This window comes from Rhincodon typus, chromosome 20 (assembly GCF_021869965.1).
Source record: "Rhincodon typus isolate 14 chromosome 20, sRhiTyp1.1, whole genome shotgun sequence".
NCBI lineage: Eukaryota > Metazoa > Chordata > Chondrichthyes > Orectolobiformes > Rhincodontidae > Rhincodon > Rhincodon typus.
The window spans coordinates 49,381,448-49,405,199 of record NC_063351.1 but is presented as its reverse complement, the minus strand read 5'-3'; the positions used below and the strand labels follow the sequence as shown (position 1 = coordinate 49,405,199).

Genomic DNA, 23,752 nt, shown 5'->3' with positions numbered 1-23,752 from the left:
TCCATCACTCCCTCAATACTGCACTGGAATATCATCACTCCCTCAATACTGCACTGCAATTCCATCCCTCCCTTAATGCTGTGCTGGAATTCCATCGCTCTGTTAATGCTGCACTGGAATATCATCACTCCTTCAATGCTGCACTGGAACGTTAAGGTAACCCAACAGTTGGTAACTCACTGTGCCCCCACTTGAGAGATGTGTAAACTCTGCCCTGTTCTGAAGGAGTGCTGCAGTTTCACAGATGCTGTCTTTTACATGAGGTATCAATAATTCTTCCTCAATTAACGCCAGTAAAGGAACTTAATCAGGTGATACACCAATTGATATCTGCAGGACTTCACAGAGTATATCACTGTGTTTTGTACAACATTGACTTCTGATCGAAAATATTCAATTGGCTGGAAAATTCCAAGTTTGTAAAAGACACTAAATAATTGCAGGTCACTGCCTTTCCGCAACTGGCTGTGTACTAGGAACAGAATTCTCAGTGCTCAGTTCTCACTCCCAATACAGTCAGTTAGGGCTGGTTCATTAAGAATAAACATGTGGGTAAACTATTGAATTGTAGTCAACAGTTCAGGAGCCTTGATCCCTTGTGTATCAGGAGATCAAGAGAGAAAGTTAACAGTGCATGTCAGGATTAAAAACAAAAGTGAACCAATCATTTAGCAGGTTAAACCTGCTAGGAATTGAAACAAAAGCCTCTGAGAACAGAGATTAAAACTTTGAAATACAACATATAAATTATTCATCAGCCCATACATATTACTTTAAATAAATTATAAAGTTTAATGAAGTTGGGCTTCGGGAGATTCAGTATTTTGTGAGACTGTTGAGTACACAGTAATTTCTGTATGCGTGGGCTGACAGTTATTGAGATAGCTGGTAACAGGGTACTTTCACATCTGATCTCACAGTGGGCCCACACACTCAGAGAAGAATATTGCAGTATCACTTCTACGTCTCTGATCTACACCGTACTCCCTTGAAGCTTAGCATAGGATCAGTGCATTTATTCCAACATTTTCATGCCCAGATAAGGCACTTGTGAATTAATGTAGAATTTAAAAGCCTGACTTTTTCATTTGAAAGGTGACAAAAACATGAACTTGATTTTCTCATTCTTAAGCAGTTTTAACTCAGTTGACTTTTACCATAGACAGATCTGCTAGTGACAATAGCTCAGGTTTTGTGGTCAGTGGTGAAGTAATAACCTTCGCCACTGACCTACGGAATGATTAACTCAGCATTTTACTGGAATGCAGATTATTGAGCTCCGATCCCTGAAATAAAAAGTCAGAATTTAATCCCTAGTGCAGAGCAGGACGAACACAGCAAGCCAACATTCCTGCTCCTCTGATGCTTCCTGGCCTGCTGTGGTCCTCCAGCTCCACAATGTGTTATCTCTGACTCCAGCATCGACAGTTCTTGCTGTCTCTGAATTTAATGCACATCTTGTTACCCTTCTCCACTTCTTCGACATGAAATTCTGACCTAAATGAATGCAGTTTGAAAGTTAGTTTGAATTTAGCAACTTTTTTGGGGCATTGGTGATGTCCAGCAACAGTGCAGGCACCAGGTAACCTGTTCAGTGAATCAGAATGAAGGATTCTCATCAATGACAAAGCAGGAATGCAAATCATTTTTAGATCATTGCACGGAAAACAAAGTTTGGATTTACATGTGGGAGTTAGATGAAAATTAAATATCAGAGTATAAATTATAAAAAAGTTATTTTAATGAAAAATCTGCAATCTTCAAATGTCCACATTTGGGAAATTAGTTTTCATAGGTAGGAGGCTGAGCAGCAGTAATTATGACTCAATTTATTGTTAAAAACTCAAATACCACTAATTGCACAAGCTGTAATTTTTCTATCAGTCCTAGATCCAAAACAATGGTGGAATTGTTTAAATCCATGACCAGTGATTCTGTGTTGATTCCATCTATGAAGACAACAACAGCACACCCTGTAACGTCCGAACTTCAGCATTTATCTCCTTGTGTGTGTATGCTACAAGTCATTGTCAATTTTACACGACTATAATGGCAGATGTTGCCAGAGTGCCATTATTCTTAGCCCAGATTCTAGACCATTGTCTCTATCTCTGACTATTTAGTCAATATGGATCGGTAGTCAAGATGACTGGTTGCAATGTAAATAGCCGTCACTGCTGATTGATAAAGAGCACATCACACTTAATATTTCATCGAGTCAGAAGGCATACTACACCTTATAGTCCAACAGGTTTATTTGAAATCATAAGCATTTGACACACTGCTCCTTTGTCAGGTGAAGTGGAGGGATGCACACAGGCACAGAATTTATAGGCAGAGAGATCATTGCAAGATAATTCCAGGTAATCAACAGTGTCAAAAGTTGGTGTGCATGGAGTGTCAACATGCCGAATAACAGGTTTTTGCAGGTGATGAAAAATGTCAAAAGGCATGAGTAGATATTTAAATCATTCCTGGGATGTGAGCATTGCTGGCTAGCATATTTATTCACCCAAGTTGTCTGTTAACTGAACTTAGCAACCTGTCACTTTATCAAAGCAAGTTATGTTAGTGTTGCAAATGGTATTCAGTCTAATAATTGGGCACTTTTACATGAGATACTGTGAGATTTCCTTCCATTCTGCCCCCACAATCTATTTTAACCTCAAGCTTCAGCGAGAATCTGTTGAATCAAATGTATTTATTTCCCTCTATTTTCTACATGAACCATACTTCCACGTACCTGGGTGACATGGGCAAATAGAGCTATATTAGGGCCATTACTGTGGTGGAGGACCTGTGCCATGTAGCAGCCACAACAGAGCTGTCAAAACTAACTTCACATCAGATCTTTATAACCAGCTGACAGCAGGAACCTTTTATCTGAGCCCCTGATGCCACAGTTGAAATGCCTTTCCAATCCATGCCTCTTTATCCTCTTGATTTATCCCATGTGAACATCTGATCTAAGTGTGTTTTCCCTTGACACTCTTGTTGAACTGCCTACAACTGAGCCCACTATAGCAATGTGAATTTGTCAGGGTGTTTAAATTTAAAACAGCCTAGGTTGAATGTTACTGAGAAGTGTGGGCACCAGGTGATGTTGGTGTAATCATTTTATACTCTAAGTGGCTCTATAAATCATCCAGACATGATGCCATCAATAGCAAATTAACATAAGACCTGGTGTTGATGCATTGAATCCCTTTAATAAGAAGCAGCTCCTTTTAAGAATGCTTATTGCAAAAAGTATCTGGGCATATGAACATATCACTTGACAGCTGACTCATTGCCTGGGAGCCACATCTGTTCTCAGTACTGCTCAGCCTCAGCTCAAAAATACACAGCAGTCATTAGAAGTTATATTGACAGATGGTACATGCCAAGATGAGTACACATTGAAACAGCATAAAGATATCAACTCACAAAGTAAAATACATTTAGATCAGAATTTCATACTGAAGAAGTGAAGGACAATAAGGAGATGTGGATTAAATCCTGACTTTTTATTTCAGGGATCTGAGTTCAAGCCCAGTAATGTTAGTAGAACAAAAGTCTACTCTCTATATATCATAAAATGAATCTGGGGATCTGAAACAAAAACAAAAATTTCTGGTGTAACTCAGCAGATCTGGCAGCACCTGTGGGGAGAAAGCAGAGTTAACGTTTTGACTCCAGTAACTCTTCATCAGATCTGTTACTCCAGCTGTCTGCTGGCTCGAAGCATCCCATATGATGAATTAAGTTTCATAGAATGTAGAACAGTACAGCGCAGGAACAGGTCCTTCGGCCCACCATGTCAGTGCTGACCATGATGCCATTCTAAACTAATCCCATCTGCCTGCACATGGTCCGTTTCTTTCTATTCCCTGCCTGTCCATGTGTCTAAATGTCTCTGAAACACTGTTATCATCTCTGCTTCTATCACATCCCCTGGCAACATGTTCCAGGCACCTACCACCCTCTGTGAAAAAAACTTGCCTTGCACATCCCCTTCAAACTTCTCCTCTCTCACCTTAAACCTGCTCCTCCTGGTTTTTGACATTTTCATCTTGGGAAACAGACTCTGACTATTCACTCTACCCATGCCTCTCATGATTTTATACATATCAATCTGGTCACCCCTCAGCCTTTGATGCTCCAGCAAAAACAATCCAAGTTTGTCCAATCTCTCCTAATGGCTAATACACACCAGCCCAGGCAACTTCCTAGTAAATGTCTTTGCACCCTCTCGAAAGCCTCCACTTCCTTCCTATGGTGTGGCAACCAGAACTGCACAAAATACTCCAAATGTGACCTGACTAAAGTTTTATAGAGCTGCAACATGCCTTGTCAACTTTTACCTTTAAAACTCCAACAGACAAAGGCAAGAATGTTGTACACCTTCTTTACCACCCTATCCACTTGCATTGCCACTTCAATGCTTTCTGAAGAAGTGTCCCGACCTGAAACATCAACTTTCCTGCTCCTCTGATGCTGCCTCACCTGCTGTGTTCCTCCAGCTCCAAGTGTGTTGTCTCATAAGAGTCCTGCTGCTTTTGTCTTTGTTGAAGATACTTTATTAGTTCTGCCATCTACAAAGTGTAACGTTATGTTTAGATCGTTTATCTGAAGACACAGCCTTGTTTACTGTTGCCTTCATCATTTTAGAGAAGAAATAAAGAAATACTTACATTCCACTCATGGTCTCAGGATCTTCAAAAACACAAGTACTTTTGGAAGTGAAGTTACTGTTATAGGGAACATAGCAACCAATTTGCAAATGGCAGATATTTGTTTCACTATATATAGTGAAAAAGGAGGATAACTTAGTGGAAATCCCAAGGAAATTAATAGTGGTTCGGGAACAAGTGTGAATAAAATTAACATAAAGTCAAACATTGGTAATGAGGAAATTAATGGAATTAAATGGTGACGAATTCCTGGGATCTGACAATTTTTATCCAAGGGTGTTAAAGGAAGAAGGGGAGCACATTGTAACCACTCCAAGTATAATCGTTCAAATTTCACTAGATATAGGAGTTGTCCCTCTGGTTTGGAAACTTGCATATTATCCTGTTTTTTTAAGAAGGGTGAAGAAGGTAAATCAGAGAATTACAGACCAGTTAGCCCAACATCTGTGGTGGGAAAATTGTTGGAGTCTATAGTCAAGGGTGGGGTAACTGACCACCTCAAAAATTTTCATCTCATCAGGGAGAGTCAGCATGGATACATGACAGGTAGGTCATGTCTGAGAAACCTCACAGAAGTTTTTGAAGAGGTGACTAAGGTAGTGGACAGGGAAATGTCTTTGGGTGTTGTTTATATAGGCTTCCAGAAGACATTTTATAAAGTCCCATACAGGAAACTTGTTTACTAAGATGGAATTGAGGGCAGATTACCAACATGGCTGGGAAATTGGTTGAGGGGCAGCTGACAGAAGGTAGGGATAATAGGTAAGTACTCACCTTGACAGGATGTGACTAGTAGTGTCCCACAAAGATCTGTGTCAGGGCCTCAGTTATTCATGTTATTTATTTATTAGCGACTGGAATAATAGCATAGAAAGTCATAAATCCAAATATGCTCATAGCTCAAAGTTAGGCTGCATTGTAGACAGTGTAGATGATGGCTACAAAGGATATTGATAGACTAAGTGAATGCGCAGATGGAATTCAATGTAAACAAATGTGAGTTTATCCATTTTGGACTGAAAAAGGATACATCAGGGGACATCCTAGATGGTATAAAGTTAAATACAGTGGATGTCCAAAGAGACTTGAGGGTTCAGGTTCATAGATCTTTAAAAAGCCACAAACAGGAGAAAATAATCAAGAGATAAATCCTCCTAAATATGGAACATTTCCCCTACCTGGAAAGGCCCCTCTCACCTAAGGCTGACATCAATGCGAAGATTCAGCGTCGCATCCAGTCCTTAAGTGCAGCTCTTGGATGCCTAAGGGTAAGAGTTTCCAATGACCATGACATCCGTGCTTTACCAATATCCTTGTATATGAGGCAATCGTCTTTCCCAACACTTATGTTTGGCTCTGAGGCTTGAACTATGAAAAGACGCCAAGTCAATGCCCTTGAGAAGGACCATAAACACTCTCAGAGATGGAATCGCCACATCTGCTGGGAGGACAGGCATACTAACTTCAGCATCCTTGAAGCAGGTAATAGCACCAGCATCGAGCCCATGATCATCAGAAACCAAATCCACTGGGCTGGCCATGTGCTTAGGATGCCCGGGTTCCGACAGCCAAAGCAAATCATCTTCGCCCAGTTCAAGGAAGGCACTCAAATGAGAAGTGGACAAAGGAAGCATTTCAAAGACTCCCTGAAGGCTTCCCTCAAGAAATACACCACGGATATCTGCACATGGGAGAGCCTTGTTCAGAAGAAATCAACTTGGAGAAAGCCCCTGTATGAGGGGGCACAATTCTTTGAGAACACTCGTTGACAAGACAAAATACAGAAAAGAAACCAGAGAAAGGAATGCCAGTGATCTCAAGGCCATGGGCTACTTCCATCTCCTGGAAACACCTGCCAAGCGTGTGGTTAGAGATGGGGCTCTAGGATCAGGCTTATTAGCCACACAGGGACCCACAGAATTCAAGACCAGTGACGTGGAATTTGTGAGTGATTGATGATGATGAATGGAATGAACTTGTGGAATGAAGTAGTGGATGTGGGCACTATTACAATGTTTAAAAGACATTTGGATGAGCACATGAATAGGAAAGGTTTGGAGGGATATGGGCCAAAAGCAGACGGGTGGGGCTAGTTTAGTTTGGGATTTTGTTCGGCATCGACTGGGTGGACTAAATGGCCCATTTCCGTGCTGTATGACTCTATGACTCTGTGAATTCCCCTATACTCCAAAGACCACAACAGGCAGTTCTCAGGGGCAGTTATGGGTGAACAATAAATACTAACCTAGCTAGCACTGGCCACATCCTGTGAAAGAATTGATAGTAAAAGGGGGAAATATAAATCAGCTAAACATGTGCCTTCAATAGCATTAGGGCAACTATATCTTGAAGGACTTCAAAATGCAATGAGGATCATGAGAAAATAACCCAGTATCACACAGTCAATGAATGAACTGAGCACCCAGACCAATCATACACAGCAGCTGTCCTCACATTATTGGTTTATAGGGACGATTTCTCGACTGCTTTATCCTCAGTCAAAAACTAGCTGCTTCTCGGTCACACTTTCAATTTCAATTGAATTTTAATTCGTTTTTATATCAAAATTTCCATTTCTGTTTTCACACCATCCATGGCATAGCAAACCGGATCTTTAACCAGCTCCAACTGCACTATAGTCCGATATAGCTGAGCTCCTCCACTTATGGCTTCCTGCATATCACAGACCCTGAACACATGCCTGGGCCCTCAACCACTGAGAACCTAAGGTCTGAAATGCCTTTGCTACATCTCTCAACAAGTCCACTTTACTCTCTTCACTTAAGATTGCCTTAAAACCCAAGTCTGATCAAGGCCTGAGTCACATGTCCCAATCTCTGCTGATGTTGCTCAGTGTCAAATTTGTGTTGAATGGTACTTCTAACATCCTTCCATAATATTAAAGGAATAGGGCTGCATTTAATGCCCACCCACCCTACCTAAACCCTGGATAAAAAGTTGCAAAGTCCTCCCTGCAGAAATAGTGAGAAACGTTCAATGATTTATTTGTTCTGTGTGGGATATTTCTGTGTGCACACTGGTTGCTATGTTAGCTTACTCAATGACAAGAACTTCAATTGAAACATATTGAAATTTGCTGCTTATGCTTTGGCATCCATGAGGATGTGACAATGTAAATGTATGTCTTTCTCACTCCTCCACAGGAAAACATGGGCTACAAGTTAAGTACCAATGTTCATAAACGTATCTGTGAGGATCTCCAGTGACTCATTCCACCAGCACCAAAACTCTTTTCCGAACGCCATGTCACTGAAATGTTACCATCCACAGGTGCGAGACAAATTTTACAGCCATGTGTTAAACTGACAGAAAAGTTGAAGTGCATTTACGAAGGTTAATGGCATTTAAAATGCGTAAAAGGATTGAATCATTTCCATGAAGTGCTGATGGCAAAACAGCTGAATGTGCGAATCTCACAAGATACTGACAGAGATGCACATGCCCCACTAGAGCTATGAGAAGGTGAGAACAGCAATAAGTGTGTTCAGAAAGTGTGAACAACTGCTCTCCATCAAGATTAAGCAGAAAGAACTCATAAATAAGTCCTGAAGTTTGGTGCCTGTGCAGTAACAATGTCGACAAAGTTTTATTATTCTTGTTTATTGTTGCAACATTGTTAGTGCACACACAAATCAATCAATAAAACCTGGAATTTGTTCTTGAATACTACATCTTAAATACTTACATAATCTAGAATTTCTGATAACACACTGTCTTCCCAAATATTTTTATTCGTTCCCCCACATCTTTACTTTCTGTTGCGTTCTCCACTCCTTTGCTCCTCTGGCCATCTGCTGCTATTTTTTTTACCAGTTCCTCTCTTTTTCCTTGTCTTAAAGGAAATGTGGCCATACCACCACAAGTTAGCACTGGGGCACCACCGGCAAGGTCAGATCTAGATTTAGGCAGGAGCTGGCAACTTGGGAATTGGATGGTAGCTTGTGAGCATATTGGGTGGTGCTCAGTAAAGTATGATGCAAATTGAGTGAATGTCAGCAGATTGGAAATTGGATGGGAAATACCAGCAGATGCTGAGTCAGACACCTTACTGTACTGCTACTGGACAATGCGAAGTGTGTTACACTGTTTGAGAACACAGACTGAAACAGCTGCCATGAATTTTATTTATTCTTATGTCCCAACTCCCCCCTTGCATGAATTTTACATTCCATAACCACTTTTTAACATACACTTGCAAAATAAACTTACTCTCTTGGTACACTTTTCGCATACTATAGGAAACACTGTTCATTCAGTATGAGTTGCAGTTGAGAAAGTATGTTGGTGAAGCTTCTTAGCTGTTTTGGCTAACAGGAATAGTACGGGAATGAGATAAAACAAAGAACTGACAATGCTGGACATCTGAAACAAAAACAGAAATTGCTGGAGTGACTCAGCAGGTTTGGCAACATTTGACTTGATTTGAATTGATTTATTATTGTCTCATGTACCAAAGTAGAGTGAAAAGTTTTGTTTTGTGTGCAGTACAGGCAGATCTTAACATACAAAGATCACAAGATGATAGATCAGAGTGAGGGATACAAAGTTACGGCTGCAAAGAAGGTATGGAGAGAGAATCAGAGTTAATGTTTCAGGTCCAATGACCTTTCTTCAGAATCAAGCCTTTCTTAAGAACCATTCTGACAGAATGTCACTGGACTCAAAACTTTAATTCTGCTTTCTCTCCACGGATGTTGGTCAGATCTGCTGAGGATTATTACTGGGCTGACATAATTTTGAAAAAATTTGTACATAATCAAATGTGCTTTTATTTTGCTCTGAAATACCTTATATTGTTCCTGCTAATACTGTCAGCAGTGACAAAAAGGACCAAATTTCACCTGAGTGTAAAAGCTTGGTCTGTCTCATAGACCTCTTTTGAAAAACTGAATCGATTTGCACAGACAAGCAGCGTGAACAGTGCAGAAAGCATTTTTCATTGGGTAGTCAAAGAATCACAGAATCCTTACAGTGTGGAAGCAGACCATTCGGCCCTTCGAGTCCATACTGCCCCTCAGAAGAGCATCCCACCCAGACACACCTCCTTACCCTATCCATGTAACCTTTATTTTCCCATGGCTAACCCACCTAGCCTGCACATCCCTGGTCACTATGGGCAATTTAGCTTGGCCAATTCCCCCTAACCTGCAAATCTTTCCATATCTTTGGATATTGGTAAGAAAGATCATGCTGCTTGATTGCTGATCTGTGGAGATTACAAATGCACTAATAACAATCCACATCATACATTATGGACTTTGCTGGTCCTCTGGTGATTCCTGGTAAGATACTCCACTGGGCTTTTCACATGAGCACAAGTTAAATCCAGGTGAAGCATCGTTTAATTCAGTTTAGCTCACTGATTTGGCAAGAAATGCAATAGGTTCTGCCTAAACCAGCTCTTCCTGACCTCCACCCTAAACTCATCTTTCACTAGTTTAGTTTGTGTATCCTTGATTTATCATGGTACACCTTTATTTACTTTTCTACACAACAAATACCTTACACTAAAATAAAAATAAAGAACTGCACATGCTAGAAATCTGAAACAAAAGCAGAAATTCCTGGAGAAACTCAGCAGGTCTGTCAGCATCTGTGGAGAGAAAGCAGAGTTAATGTTTTGAATTCAGTGACTCTTCATCAGAAGCCAGCACCTTACATACCTCTGCAAACCCCTATCTCAATTATCTCTTTTCAAAGCAAATGGATCTAGAGGTTCAGTGTCTTTTCTGTCAACTTAATTGACTGTCACAAGGAAATAGCTGCTATTTCTCTGCCAGGGTTTGAATCTTCCACTTTTGTGGGCTCCACAAGAATAATCTGACCAGAAAATTTTAAGGCTTAAGCATGATATTTTCTGGATTGTACTCTACAGGTTTAGCTATATTGTTGTAAAGGAGCTATATGGCTGCTTTAGTTACACTGTTCAGTAGTCTATTCCTCATAAGGAAACACATTTTTGACATGTCATATATTATATTTACAGTAAATGTATATAAAGTGATGTCCAGTGAAGAGCACCGAGACGTATTATATAATTACTGTTCGCCAAGTGTTTCACAAACTGGACCAATTGCTAGCCTTGGGATATATGATATATATGATGAGTATGATGACTTTTCATTGGCACAATTAAGCTGCATAAATATCTTGATCAGAGTATTGCTAAAACACATGAAGTAAGGATGAGTCTGTACCACAGTATGAAGAAAGGTCATTAGATTATTGATAGCCGTGTCCCAATCCAGATGGCAATGAATGAAACAAGACACAAATCTATTGCTTCAGAATTATTTTATTTATAGAATGCAGCACTAAGCAAGCAGTTCTTATCGTGCAGTGGGTCGTGCTCCTGCCTCCTTCTGAGCCAAAAGTTCTGGGTTGAAGTCCTAATCCAGGACTTTGTGGTGAAAGGAAGCATGTTCATAATGTCTCCAACTAGGCAGAGAATCAACTTGTAAGTCTTTCCAACACATAGCCCTGGCAACCAATGACAGTGGGATAGATTTCTGGTCAGTCATGTGGTGGGTACTATGACTATTCATCGCTTCTAGCATATGAGATTTAGTGCAAAGTGCATGTTGGATGGCTGATGTGGATCAGATTTGTGACAAAGGCATGTGTTTCATTCTCTGTTCTGGCTGGGCTGAATTTGAGAGCTATGTCCTTACCCCACAGCTGCAGTGCTGTGGGTTCGATATGCCTTCAGGAATAGATATACAGAAGACGAAGCAAAATTTAAATCTGTCTGCTTCCAACTTGCCAAGCCAGTGTCCCAGCAGTTCCTGTTTTGAGTAATGAAATTGACTACTTAACTGGTTAACCAAAGAACCACAAGAGCTGTTACCAGTTCCTGTTTACATGTTCTCAAAATATTTAATCAATCCATACCCTCCACCTGTTTATCTTTAATATTTGCAATGCAATTGACAGAACAGGTATGTGTGACACAATTGTAATAAAAGTGATGTCCAGTGATGAGCACCAGGCATGAGATATTATTACTGTTTGCCAAGTGCATCTCAAACTAGGCCAATTGCTTGCCTTGGGATCGCTTAAGGGTCCAGTTTAAAATGTTTTGTAAAAAAAGACTCTGTTAATGATTGTAGATCCATGCAAGTGTGTCCTACTTTCCCGACATCGATCAGTACTTGATATACAGTGCCTTTTATTTCTAGTTGCCGATGTAAGAACAGGTTTTCTGTCCCGTGGCTCGTGGATCATTGCATGAACCACACTATGTCGCCCAAACCCTCTCCCCATGACCCAAACTTATCATGTAAACAATTTGTGATGTTGGTTAGATGGGTTGGTTGTTTTGTGATACTGAATAACACCAACGGCATGCGTTCAATTCCCACACTGGCTGAGGTTAGCATGAATGACTCTTCTTCTCAATCTCGCCCCTCACCTGAGGCATGGTGACCCACAAATTAAACCACCACCCGTTGTCTTTCTCTGTCTCATGAGAAAGTGGTCCTCTGGTACTATGCTACAAGTAGGTGCCAATGTTTACACAATGCTGCAAAAGGGAAAATATCATGAAGCCCACTGCCTTAAAAAAATCTTCCACACCTTTAACTTTCCATTTGGTATAACTGTCCTGCAACTGTAGACATCTTCAGGGTTAAGATTTTAGTTCATTCAGTCAAAGATTTACATTTTAAGCATTTTTTGTTTAGTGGAAGGTGGAACTCACTGTTAATAATGTTAGCGTACAGATATTTAACATCTTCACCAGGGATATTTTAACAGGTGCATTAAACAATCTTTTTTATGTGGACCAAACAATCAAATTTTGAATTAATTTTCACCTTTTAATCCAACTCAGGACATGCAGATACAATGAATTACAACTGGAACTTCTTTGAGTCCTGTAATAATAATTACTATTCATCAAACTCATATGTTTGAGTATTAATGCCATCACAACCTATTGTCCTGTGAAATAAGGAGAGACAGTGATGTTCAATACTCTACATCAGGGCTACAATTGTATTATATTCAACCTACACATTTGGCCACACTGTTGCCAGTATTGGTTTGTTCACAGCATATATAACACTTCAGATCAGTCTACTGTAGCAGTACTTATAGAGTTATACAACATGGAAACAGACCCTTCCACCCAACTCGTCCATGTTGACCAAGTTTCCCAAAATAAACTAGTCCCACTTTCCTGCATTTGACCCATATCCCTCCAAACTTTTCGTTATCCATGTACCTGTCCAAATGTCTCCTAATTGCTGTAACATCTACCACTTCCTCTAGCAGTTCAAACCATTATGCACCACCCTCTTTGACAATGAGGCATTGTTTGCAGAATTTTGTGTCTTACTATCAGGCAGATGCTAACACCCCTATTCCTTTCAGACTTTTGATTGGCATCTCCAATATTTGGGTGACACATGACTGTATGCATGGTACAGATAGAACACTAATAAAGCCACATTATGCTTAATCACCGGTTTTGTCAGTATTTTTCCATGAAAAATTTTACAAATTTTACAAAACATTGCTTGCTGTAAGCCATCACTTTGAATGATTCTCACATCAACATATCTTATGCTTTATCACTGCAGTCACATTTTTGATACCAATGGATATAAGAAACACTTTCTCAGTGACAATCTCTGCACTGTTTGAATCTCATTAATTCAGTTCCAACACACCAGTTGCAGTTGAAAGACACAAGAAGTTGCTCTACTTAATGCTTCAGGAAAACCACAAGCTGTCTCTGTCTCCTTAATATTTCACACTAGATTAAGCAATGAACATCTGCTCCCGGTGAATTCACTAGCATGCTGTGTTTTTGCCCTTTCACATCCGCTTACCTCCAAAGTGAGCTTTCTGTCACGCTCCCAAGGTTGTAGTCATACAACTTTGTAAGGATTAGAATCACCTGAAAGAGAGAAGATTAGAATTAGACTTCAAACATTTGCCATCACCAATGCAACGGGCATGACTCATTGGATAATGTATTGCTTGTTGCAAAGAACATTAAGATAGAAAAATTAATTCCAAGAAGTCCAACAATTAAAACATTCATTGTAGTCTACAAAAGAAGTGCTTTAGATTGTATTCTCTATAGCTATGCTGATTATAGTCAGAAAATATCTCTACTTTACTGGGTTCCCAACTAGTGAGAAAACAGTTGTTTCTGATTTTATGCATCACAATATCCTAAAAACCACCATCAGATTTCTATGGATTATCTGAGGAGCAGGAAAGTCGATGTTTCAGATCTGGATCCTACATCAGAACCTGGTGAAGGGTCTAAATCCAGAGCATCGACTTTCCTGCTCCTCAGATTCTGTCTGACCTGCTGTATTCCTCAGCTCCACATTTTATCGACTCTCACTTCCAGCATCTGCAGTCATTTCTATCTCTCAGACTTGTTTACTGGGACACAAGACGAGGAAAATAATGTTCCATAATAATTCATCATGTGTTTCCAGCTTTGATCCAAATGCTTATTTCTTTTTCTAACAATAAATTACTTACACTTATTTATGTGAAAGCATTTCATCTAACTAATGACTTTGAAATGCCATGACTCTTGCTGTCCTAGCTATGGTTCACTTGGTAGCTTTTATTTTCTGATTCAGACATTTGAGTTCAAGTCCCACTTAGGAGAACAGAGCGCAAATTGACTGAGCTGTCAGGGACATAGTCTTTCAGATGAAAAATTAAAATCTAGGCCCAATGTACCATCCACGCTGGACACAAGAGATCCATATTATTTTGAAGAAGAACAAGGTAATTACATCATGTGTCCTGATCAATATTTATCCAACAAAGACAGCACAGTGGCTCAGTTGTTTGCACTACTGCCTCACAGCGCCAGGATCCTGGGTTTAATTCAACCCTTGGGCATGTCTGTGTGGAGTCTGCACATTCTCCCCATGTCCCTGCGTTAGCTTCGGTTTCTTCCCACAGTTCCAAAGATGTGCAGGTTAGGGTGGATTGGCCATGCTAAATTGCACATAGTGTCCAAGGGATGTGCAGGCTGGGTGAGTTAGCTATGGGAAATACAGGGACGGGGTAGGTCTGGGCGGGATGATCTTCGAGGGGTTGGTGTGGAATTGACAGGTTGAATGACCTGTTTCCACATGGGAGGGATTTGATGATGATCTTCAAAATCAATTATTTGCTCCGTATTACTGTCTGTGGGAACTTGCTCAGTGCAAATCAGCTGCTGCATTTTTTACAACAGTCACTCTATATCAAAAATGCTTCCCCAGCTGTAAAGTGCTATTGGATGTCCTGCAGATGTGTAAAGCACAATAAATGGGCAAAGATTCCCCATGAGATAAAGAAGTGGCCATTCGTTTGTTTTCTCCTGCTGTCTTAGTTCATTGTGGAATAATGTTTGGGATACTCCCTGATTTTTCGATAGTGTTACTGGATCTTCTCATATTCACTCAAAACATAGAAATAAGCAGCCAGATGAGATGAGGGTTCACTTTCTCACTTTTTCACATCAAAATCAATTTTAATGTTTCTTTGTATTCACCTTAAAACCTCAGTTTAACATCTCATAAATAGCGCAGGTTTCCTGACATTACTGCACACAAGTTTCAGCCTAAATTATGTGCTCAGATCCCTAGAGTGGTTCTTTGAACCCATGACATTGACTTATAAGTGAGGATGTTGTCACCATGTCAAGAGAGAGCAGGCAGATCTCAACTGAATTAAAGTTTAAAAGATCACTACGTTCAACCGAGTCGCTGCAGTCTATTAAAAAGCACGAAGCTTGGGGATCATTTTAAACTTAGCTTCACTGCAGTTCCACTGTCAATTGGGGGTAATATGATACCTCTTCTCTAAGTGCACCTCAAATGACATTATACTGAGCCGACATTACATAATCTGTCACGTACGTAAACCTGTTGATGCAAACTATATAATCGGTTCATTTAAAAGAAAAGCTTCTGTAAATAAATACATATGTTAAAAGGTTCCAGTAATGAAGATTGTTTTTTTTTAACCTGATTGCATATGCTCAAACTCATAGTCAATTCTGCATATTGCTACTGTAACTTGTATCTTGCCAAAGAATGTAGGACATTAGAGACACAGGAAAAGGCACTTTCCATTAAATATTTATCTCTAAAAAGCTGTCTGTAAAAGTGTCATACTGTGTACTACAGGGCAAACATAATGAAACCAAGTACAGGACACGTGGTAGACATCTCTCTGGAGAGACATGGATCAAAGTGTCTTCAAAACAACAAAGCATTGGAGACAGAGAATCAACACTATTAACAAAGGCCCAGCCACTCAGGGAATCTCAAAGTCAAGCAATGGAGATGAGTTGATACAGTTAACCTTTTTACAGGAGGACAGGATTGCTGACATTTCCCTGCTTCTGAAATTTCTTTCCAGGCAAAATTTGATTGCAGAAAATGGGATCACAATCTATATTACACCCATGGCCCCTACCTCCAAAGCAGATAGCATGCCAACTTTGTGCTACTGCTAATTTGCATGATCACAGGCAGCAATAAATATGCGTTTGACTGACTGCAGCGGAAGGCCCAGATTTGCGTGAGGCTAGCAACCCTTAAGCCATATGGCACCACTGAAAGCATTGGTACCTTCTGACTGAAGCAGTACTGTTGCAAAAAGTTAAGTTACCTTATATCGTGTATTCTCATATCTTAGGGGGAGGTGATGGCTTTGTGATATTATCAATAGATGATTATTCCAGAGACCCAAGTTCTGGGAACCCAAGTAAAAATCCCACCATGGCAAATAGCGAAATTTGAAGTCAATAAAAATCTGGAATCTCAGTTGTTGGAAAAGCCCATCTGGCTCACTAATGTTCTTCAGCGAAGGAAACTGCCATCCTTACCTGGTCTGGCCTACATGTGACTCCAGACCCACAGCAAAGTGTTTGACTCTGAACCACTCTCTGAGCAATTAGTGATGGGCAATAATTGGCTGCCCAGCCAGTAATGCCCAGGTCCTATGAGAGAATTTTAAAAAATAGCCAAACCCCATAAGCTGCACTTGCTGGTCGATGCACCACATTTCCATCACTGAACCAGCAATAATCTCTATTAATCACTACTCGTTCAGTGCTTCATCTCACCTTCATATACTGGAGCAAGTCTTAGTCACACATCCCAGAGCTTGGCAGACTCTGTGCTATTCCATCATGACAACCGCATCATTCAAAACACATTCACTGAAGTACTACCCTCCCCCTTGAATGACAAATTGGTGTGTAACACAAGGCAACGGGAGTGGACCTGTTGTGGGCAGGGATGACTATGTGACTGAAGCCATTGAAGACAATGAGTTCCTCATTCCTTATGTTCTTTATCTTATCCCACTTGCTCCCCATTCTAAAATCTCCTCAGATTTGTGAGCTGCAGAAAGGTAAGCATGTATATCTTGCTTCTACTCAATTCACTCCAATGTCTTCCACCCTTCAGATATCCAAAAGCTGAAATGGGTACAAGAACAGGAAAATAAACAAACAGAGAACAGAGTTAAGCCATTCAGCCCATTGAGCATGCTTTGCCATTCATTACAATCATGGCTGATCATTTGTGTTAAAGCCACTTTTGCGCAATATCTCCACATCACTTGACGTCACTAGTTTCCATAAATCTATCCATTTTAGTCGTGAAGGTGCTCAATCGTTGAGCTTCCATAGCTCTCTGCATTGGAGATTTCCACATTTTTACCACCTGCTAAATGAAGAAATTCCTCCTCATTTCAGTCTTAAATAACCTGCCCTTACTCTGAGATTATGCCTCCGGGTTTCTGATTTCCAGCTCGAGGAAACATCCAATCTACATCCGTCCTGACATGTCCTGGTATCATTTTGTCAGTCTCAATGGGTTTAGCCCTCATTCTTTAAAAATATAGGGAATACTGATGTAGTTTCCTCGACCTTTCCTCCTAAAAACTATCCCACCACCCAAGCGTTTATTCTCGTGAATAAACCAAAACCACACATAACACTCCAGGTGAGGTCTGACCAAGTCTCTATGCGACTGTTGCAAGACAACTTTACTCCTGTAGTCAAATCCTATGAGACAAAAGCCAACATACCGTTTGTCTTCATAACTGCCTGCTGTAACCGCATGCTAAATTTTAGTGACTGATGGACAAGGACACTCGGGTCCCTTTGAATACCCAGACTTGATAACCTCCCACCATATAAGAAATATTCCACATTTCTGTTTCTTTTTGATTCAACTAAAGCAAATAAGTTTTCACTTGATCATATTATATTCCATCTGCCATATATGAGCCCATTCACTTAGCCTGTCCATGTCCTTTTGATGTCTCTTTACATCCTCCTCAGAACTTATTTTCCCACCCCGTTTGGTGTCTTCAGTAGATCAGGAAATATTATAATTCGTCCCCATATGCAAATTGTTTCTGTAGACTTTTTGAGTAGCTGTGGACCGAGCACAGATCTTTGCAATATCCTAATAGTAACAGTCTGCCATCCTGAGAATGATCTGTTCATCCGTACTGTATGACTGCCATCTGTAAACTAATTCTCAATCCATACAAAGATATGTCTTCCAACCACGTGCACTCCATTTTCATTTACTCACTGCCTGTGTGCCCTTATTGAAAGCCTTCTGAAAAGTTACTAGCTCGTCTTTATTAATGTTACATGTAATATCCTCCAAAACTAAAACATGTTAGTCAAACATGATTTTATGCTCATCAATCTATATTGACTCTGCCTGATTGTACCGTTCTTTTCTAAATTTGAAATTCTAAATTCTATTTCTTTCTCTCTCTGTTTTCTCGTTTTTTTCCCTTTGTGTTTTCTCCTCTATTTTAGTTACCTCCTGTTAAAGAGCTCAGTTGTGGCAAAGGCATCGGAAGTTGGCGAGTAGGCCCAGCAGTGGGGACTTATGCCGGGGACATCAGATTCCAGTTCGGGTTCTCAGCGGCTTCTGCATCATCGAGGCGATCCTAGCGCCGACGCAAGGCCAATGTTGCACAAGTGGGTTTGGGTTCCAGGCGATGTCTGCATCCAGTGCAGATTCACAAAGGTGACAGCAGAGATAAGTTTGGGTCCAGCATGTTACCCAGCGGCTGCTTTGGTGAGGTGGTCCCGAAGCGCACTCATAGCAGTGGCAGAGATGGGTTTGGGCTGGCACCGTACCTGGCAGCATCAGTGGCATCTTCATTGGCAAGGTCCACTGAGGACTCATAGTGACAAGGGAGTCAGTGAAGGCAAGGTGATGCTGTAGAGTGGGGACTTGCTTTCCAGCAATGGTGGTGCACTGAAGGGAACTTGTGTCTGGCCACGAGGCAAATGGCCTATGGCAGAGCACAAGAAGGATGGCAAAATTGAGCACTATTTCTTTATTTCTTTATTTTTCTGCCTTTATATTCTGTACTTTGGTTTATTTTTCTGTGTTTTAAGTTTGTGTTGGAGAGCAGCAACACGGTACAACACTTTTCACTGCATTTTGTAACAAAATACGCTTGACATAAATAAATAAATCAAATCAAATCAATGACCTGCTACCACATCCTGTGTAATAAATTCTAACATCTTCCCTACTGTTGACGTCAACTCTGTGGTCCTCGATTCTCCATTTTTCCATTTTCTCCTTTCTTAAATAGTGAGGTTACATTTGCTTATTTCCAGTCGGTGGATCATTTCCAGAACCTATGGAATTCTGAAAGATAAACATTAATTTATGCACTGTCTCTTTTTCCATCTATTCTCTCACATGAAGCTTATCTGGTCTTAGAGATTTTTCAATATTCAATGCAATTAACATTTCAAGTACTATTTCTTTGCCAATCTTAATTTTGTTTTGTCCCTCAGTTTCACAAATCCCTTGGTCCCTTTGTAAAATAACTTCACAGTGGCCAGTATTCCCTCATCAGTCACCGTTTATTTACATATGAACAGTCCTTGACTATAGTATTACATTATACAGAGTCAGCTCTCAGAGTGTCAGCATCTCTGACACTCCCCCTTTTGTCTGTCAGCCAGGGTTCCCTTACTGAGCCAAATTAACATCCCTAACAGAGGAACTCATATTCTAAAATGTCCAGCTGGCTGACCTCATCAGAATCACTGTACCTTTTATTTCTGGAAGACTTTCTAAATCTTAAGAATGTAAGAACTAGGAGCAGGAATAGGATATTCAGCCCCTTGAGCCTGCTCCAGCATTCAATACGATCTTGCTGATCTCATCTTGGCCTCACCTCCACTTCCCTGCCCATTCTCCATAACCCTTCAACCCCATTACTAATTAAAAATCTGTCCATCTCTTCCTTAAATTTACTTAACGCCCCAGTATCCACCAAACTCTGGGGGAGTGAATTCCACAGATTCATGACCCTTTGAGAGAGGTAATTTCTCATCTGTTTTAAATCTGCTACCTCTTACTTTAAAACTATGACCTCTCATCTTAGATTGCCCCACTTGAGGAAACATCCCCTCTATGTTGACTTTTTTCAATCCCTTTGAGCATCTTATGTACCTCAATGAGATCGCCTCCAAATTCTATGAAAACAGACATGAAAAGAGATGTCATGGACCCCTATCATTTCTCCGCTATTTCCCTCTTCTCCACTATCCATTGCCTTGCCCTCAGCTGTAATCGTTCGACTTCTGCATCCTCGTTAAACTTTTTCTTTTCAAATCCCTAAAGAGGCATTTAGAATCCTCACTAGTTTTCATTCACCATTCCTGTTCTCTATTTAATCATCTTCTTGGGCACCCTTTCGTGGGGTAGTCAGAAGCATAATTGAAGGTAGAGATAAAGGGATTCCACAAGGCTATATCTGCCATTCTTGATTTGTAAATTTGGTAGCATCAATATTCCCTCTAAGCTGCACAGGGTCTGTGTCCAGCTACTCCAAGGTCATACACACTGTGATTGGAGTCAGCATATTGATTGTGGGTGTCAACTTCCAGTTCCAGACATTGCTGTCGCACACAGGGCTCAGAGTTCTGTGTAGCCAGAGAGGAAATTCAAGGGAGCGCCGATTGGAATACTCACCTGATGGGGACTTTTCATTTTTCCTTATGGTTGAGTGGTCACAGGAATGGTCAATGACAGAGGGAAATGGATTTCTTAGATTATTGCTGAACAGGGAAGGGGTTTGCGTTTGCTGTTAGTATTGTCAAAGTAGCCATTTACTGGCAGTAACATTGTCAGTCCATTCCTCTTGCTCCTCCTGCTGCTAGTGCCTGCACAGCAGCTAAAAAGAGCTGAGATCCCATTGTGTATTGGTTATGCACCATGCAGCAGACAATTGTCTTTACACAGAGAGTGGTGGGTGTGTGGAATGCGCTGCCAGCAGTGGTAGTGGAGTCAGATACTTTAGAGATTTTTAAGCGACTCTTGGATAGGCACACGGAGTAGAGTAAAATGTAGGGTATGCAGGGTAGTTTGATCTTAGTAGGATAATAGGTCGGCACAACATCGTGGGCCAAAGGGCCTGTACTGTGTTATACTGTTCTATGTTCTATTGTGAATCCTTACAGCCATTCATCCAAGTACTGCAAGGCTCCACCAGAGTGATCCAGGCAGCTGGAGTGTTGTTTCAGCACATGACTGTGTTGTGTTCCTTCCTTATGTTACATGTATGCTCTCCGTATATGTATGCATTGTGAACCAGGGACATGAACCATGTCATCAGTGCTGAATAGATTAATGGCTTTCAAATGGTCCTGAAAGGAGAACCATCAACAGTACTTTTCTAGCATAGTTCCTTGACAATTGGCACCGTTGAGGTGCATTCAATACAATGAATTGAAGTAAAAGGAGGAAAGTTATTGAAAATGTTTTGTAAAGTGGTTCCTCATGCAGAAAGTGATATAGATGATGAATTGGAAAGCAACTTGTTTCTAACCCTGTTGTATTGTAAAAATTCAACTGTGACATTTGATTCATTGCCTTAAGTACTCTGAAGCATACCTATAGGTTTCAGGAGCACTGGTATTGCATTACTGTGTGAAGCAACACTGCATTTTGATCTTTATTTGGAACCAATTCTGAAGAAGGGTCATTGTACTCCAAACATTAACTCTGCTTTCCTTCCACAGATGCTGCCAAACCTGCTGAGTTTCTCCAGAAATTTCTCTTCCTGTTTGTTACAGACTTCCAACATCCACAGTTCTTTGTTTTACGTTACTGTGTTTCAATCCACTGATTGAACATTTGGATTTACTGTGGGATGAGGATGTGATGCTTCATCATCCTCCACCAGTGGGCGCAATTGTGATAAAATGGAAAGCAAGAACCAATGGACTCCTGTTACTATGCTGCTCAATATCTATTCAAAACATGCAAGATGCTTGTTCCAATTGGAGAAATCAATGCTGCAGGAGCATACAGTCAGAAAGAAGTGAAATAAAATTTAAATCATGTCCACACTATTTCCCAGCTGCAACATCAAATCCAGACACATCTACAATATTGGGCTTATTGACGGGTGACTAAGAGAGGAAGATGGACTTACCAGTTATGGGTTATATTTTGTCCCCAGTTTCTGGCTCTAGCATGATTGGAAATTACCATATTTAGTTGGGTGGCATGGTGGCTCAGTAGTTAGCACTACTGCCTCACAGTGCTAAAGACCTGGGTTCGATTCTACTCTCAGGTGACTGTCTGTGTGGAGTTTGCACATTCTTCCCGTGTCTGCGTGGGTTTCCTCCCACAGTCCAAAGATTTGTAGGTTAGGTGGATTGGCCATGGGAAATGGTGGTATGCTCTTCAAAGGGTCAGTGTAGACTCGATGGGCTGAATGGCCTGCTTCCACACTATAGGGATTTGTTGATTTAAGAACAATTGTTGGTGGAGTGGTGGGTGGGAAGGAGATGAAGGTCTGGACTACTGAGAGGTCTGTAGGAGGAATGGATTACATCACAGGATGACTGTGCTTACCCTCTATTGCCTTCCCAGCTACAAATAACATCAGTGCTCCATCCAGACAGATGGGCTGAAGGACCCGCATGCACTACAGCTCCAATTTGACACGGGGTGATCAAAGGCTGTAGCTGTTAACCAACCATAGACAAACTGCTACTGACACTGCCAGCGAATAGGATTACTTCAGCCTTCACCCTTGCTGTCCAAAAGGCTCAAAGAAGACATTGCCATGCTGCTCCCTGGTGATGGTAACCCTGCAGCCCACTTCACCCTCCAGCATTTACTCACTGCCTCAATTTCATGCCCCAGTGTACAATTCCCTTTCACTTAACATTTATTTGAAACCTCCTTCTGCCTCTCTGATTATGCTGTGACCAAACCAATAACACCAACATTGACTGAATGATTAAAAAAACTTGCATTGAATCTTTGAAAGGTGCTTCAAAAACCAACATTTTGCAAGGAAAGCCACTGCTTGCTTTTGGAGATGTCACTATACAAGCTTCAAACCGTAGGCCCTCCCTGAGGTGACAGGGCAGATCTCTGATTGCCAGAATACTTTTGGCCAGTCTATTCTAAAGATTCCAAACATTAACCATCTTGGCATGTCAGTAGCATGCCAGGTTACCTCGGGCAAGAAATTACTTTCACAGATAACTGTGGAAAAACTTCTACTCATGTTTGGAAAGATTTTGTTTCTGATGCAAGATCTCTCCACAAATACAGTTAAACCTGCAAATTGTTACCAACATTGTTGGTATTTATTATGGAGCGCTGAAAAAGATGCTTTCAGCTTCAGTGGGGCTGTTTCATTGAGGCTCTCAGCTGCGTGATTTGTAGCTAATAACCTCATTTATGCAGCAGCATTAATAATATATCCACATTGAGAAGCTTCATCAACACAGCTCCATAGCCTGTGAACTTTTGAAACAATATAGCTTCCCCCACTTACAATTCTAAATGTCACTAATCCCCTTGTATTCCCACGTTCAACGTGTTCTGCATAGATTCCTCTTAAACAGCAAAAAGGTTCCCAGGGAGCTGTGAGGACAATCCTGGGTCAGCTTCCTATTCCTGAGCATAGACACTCTGTGCATTCTGAGGAGCAGCCAGCCTGCTACAGATCAATATTCCACCCCACCACAGCCCACTACAGACTCACATTCCACCCCACTA

At 40.8% G+C, this 23,752-nt stretch overlaps 1 protein-coding gene across 1 annotated transcript in view; it reads right to left on the bottom strand.

The window, feature by feature from the left end:
* The window catches only part of LOC109933504 (VPS10 domain-containing receptor SorCS1-like), a 998,692-nt gene that overhangs the window by 609,596 nt on the left and 365,344 nt on the right, over window positions 1–23,752 (bottom strand). Inside the window, exon 2 of the mRNA XM_048609233.1 lies at window positions 13,529–13,596. Coding sequence (XP_048465190.1) covers window positions 13,529–13,596 — 68 coding nt within the window. The remainder of the gene's footprint in view (window positions 1–13,528; window positions 13,597–23,752) is intronic.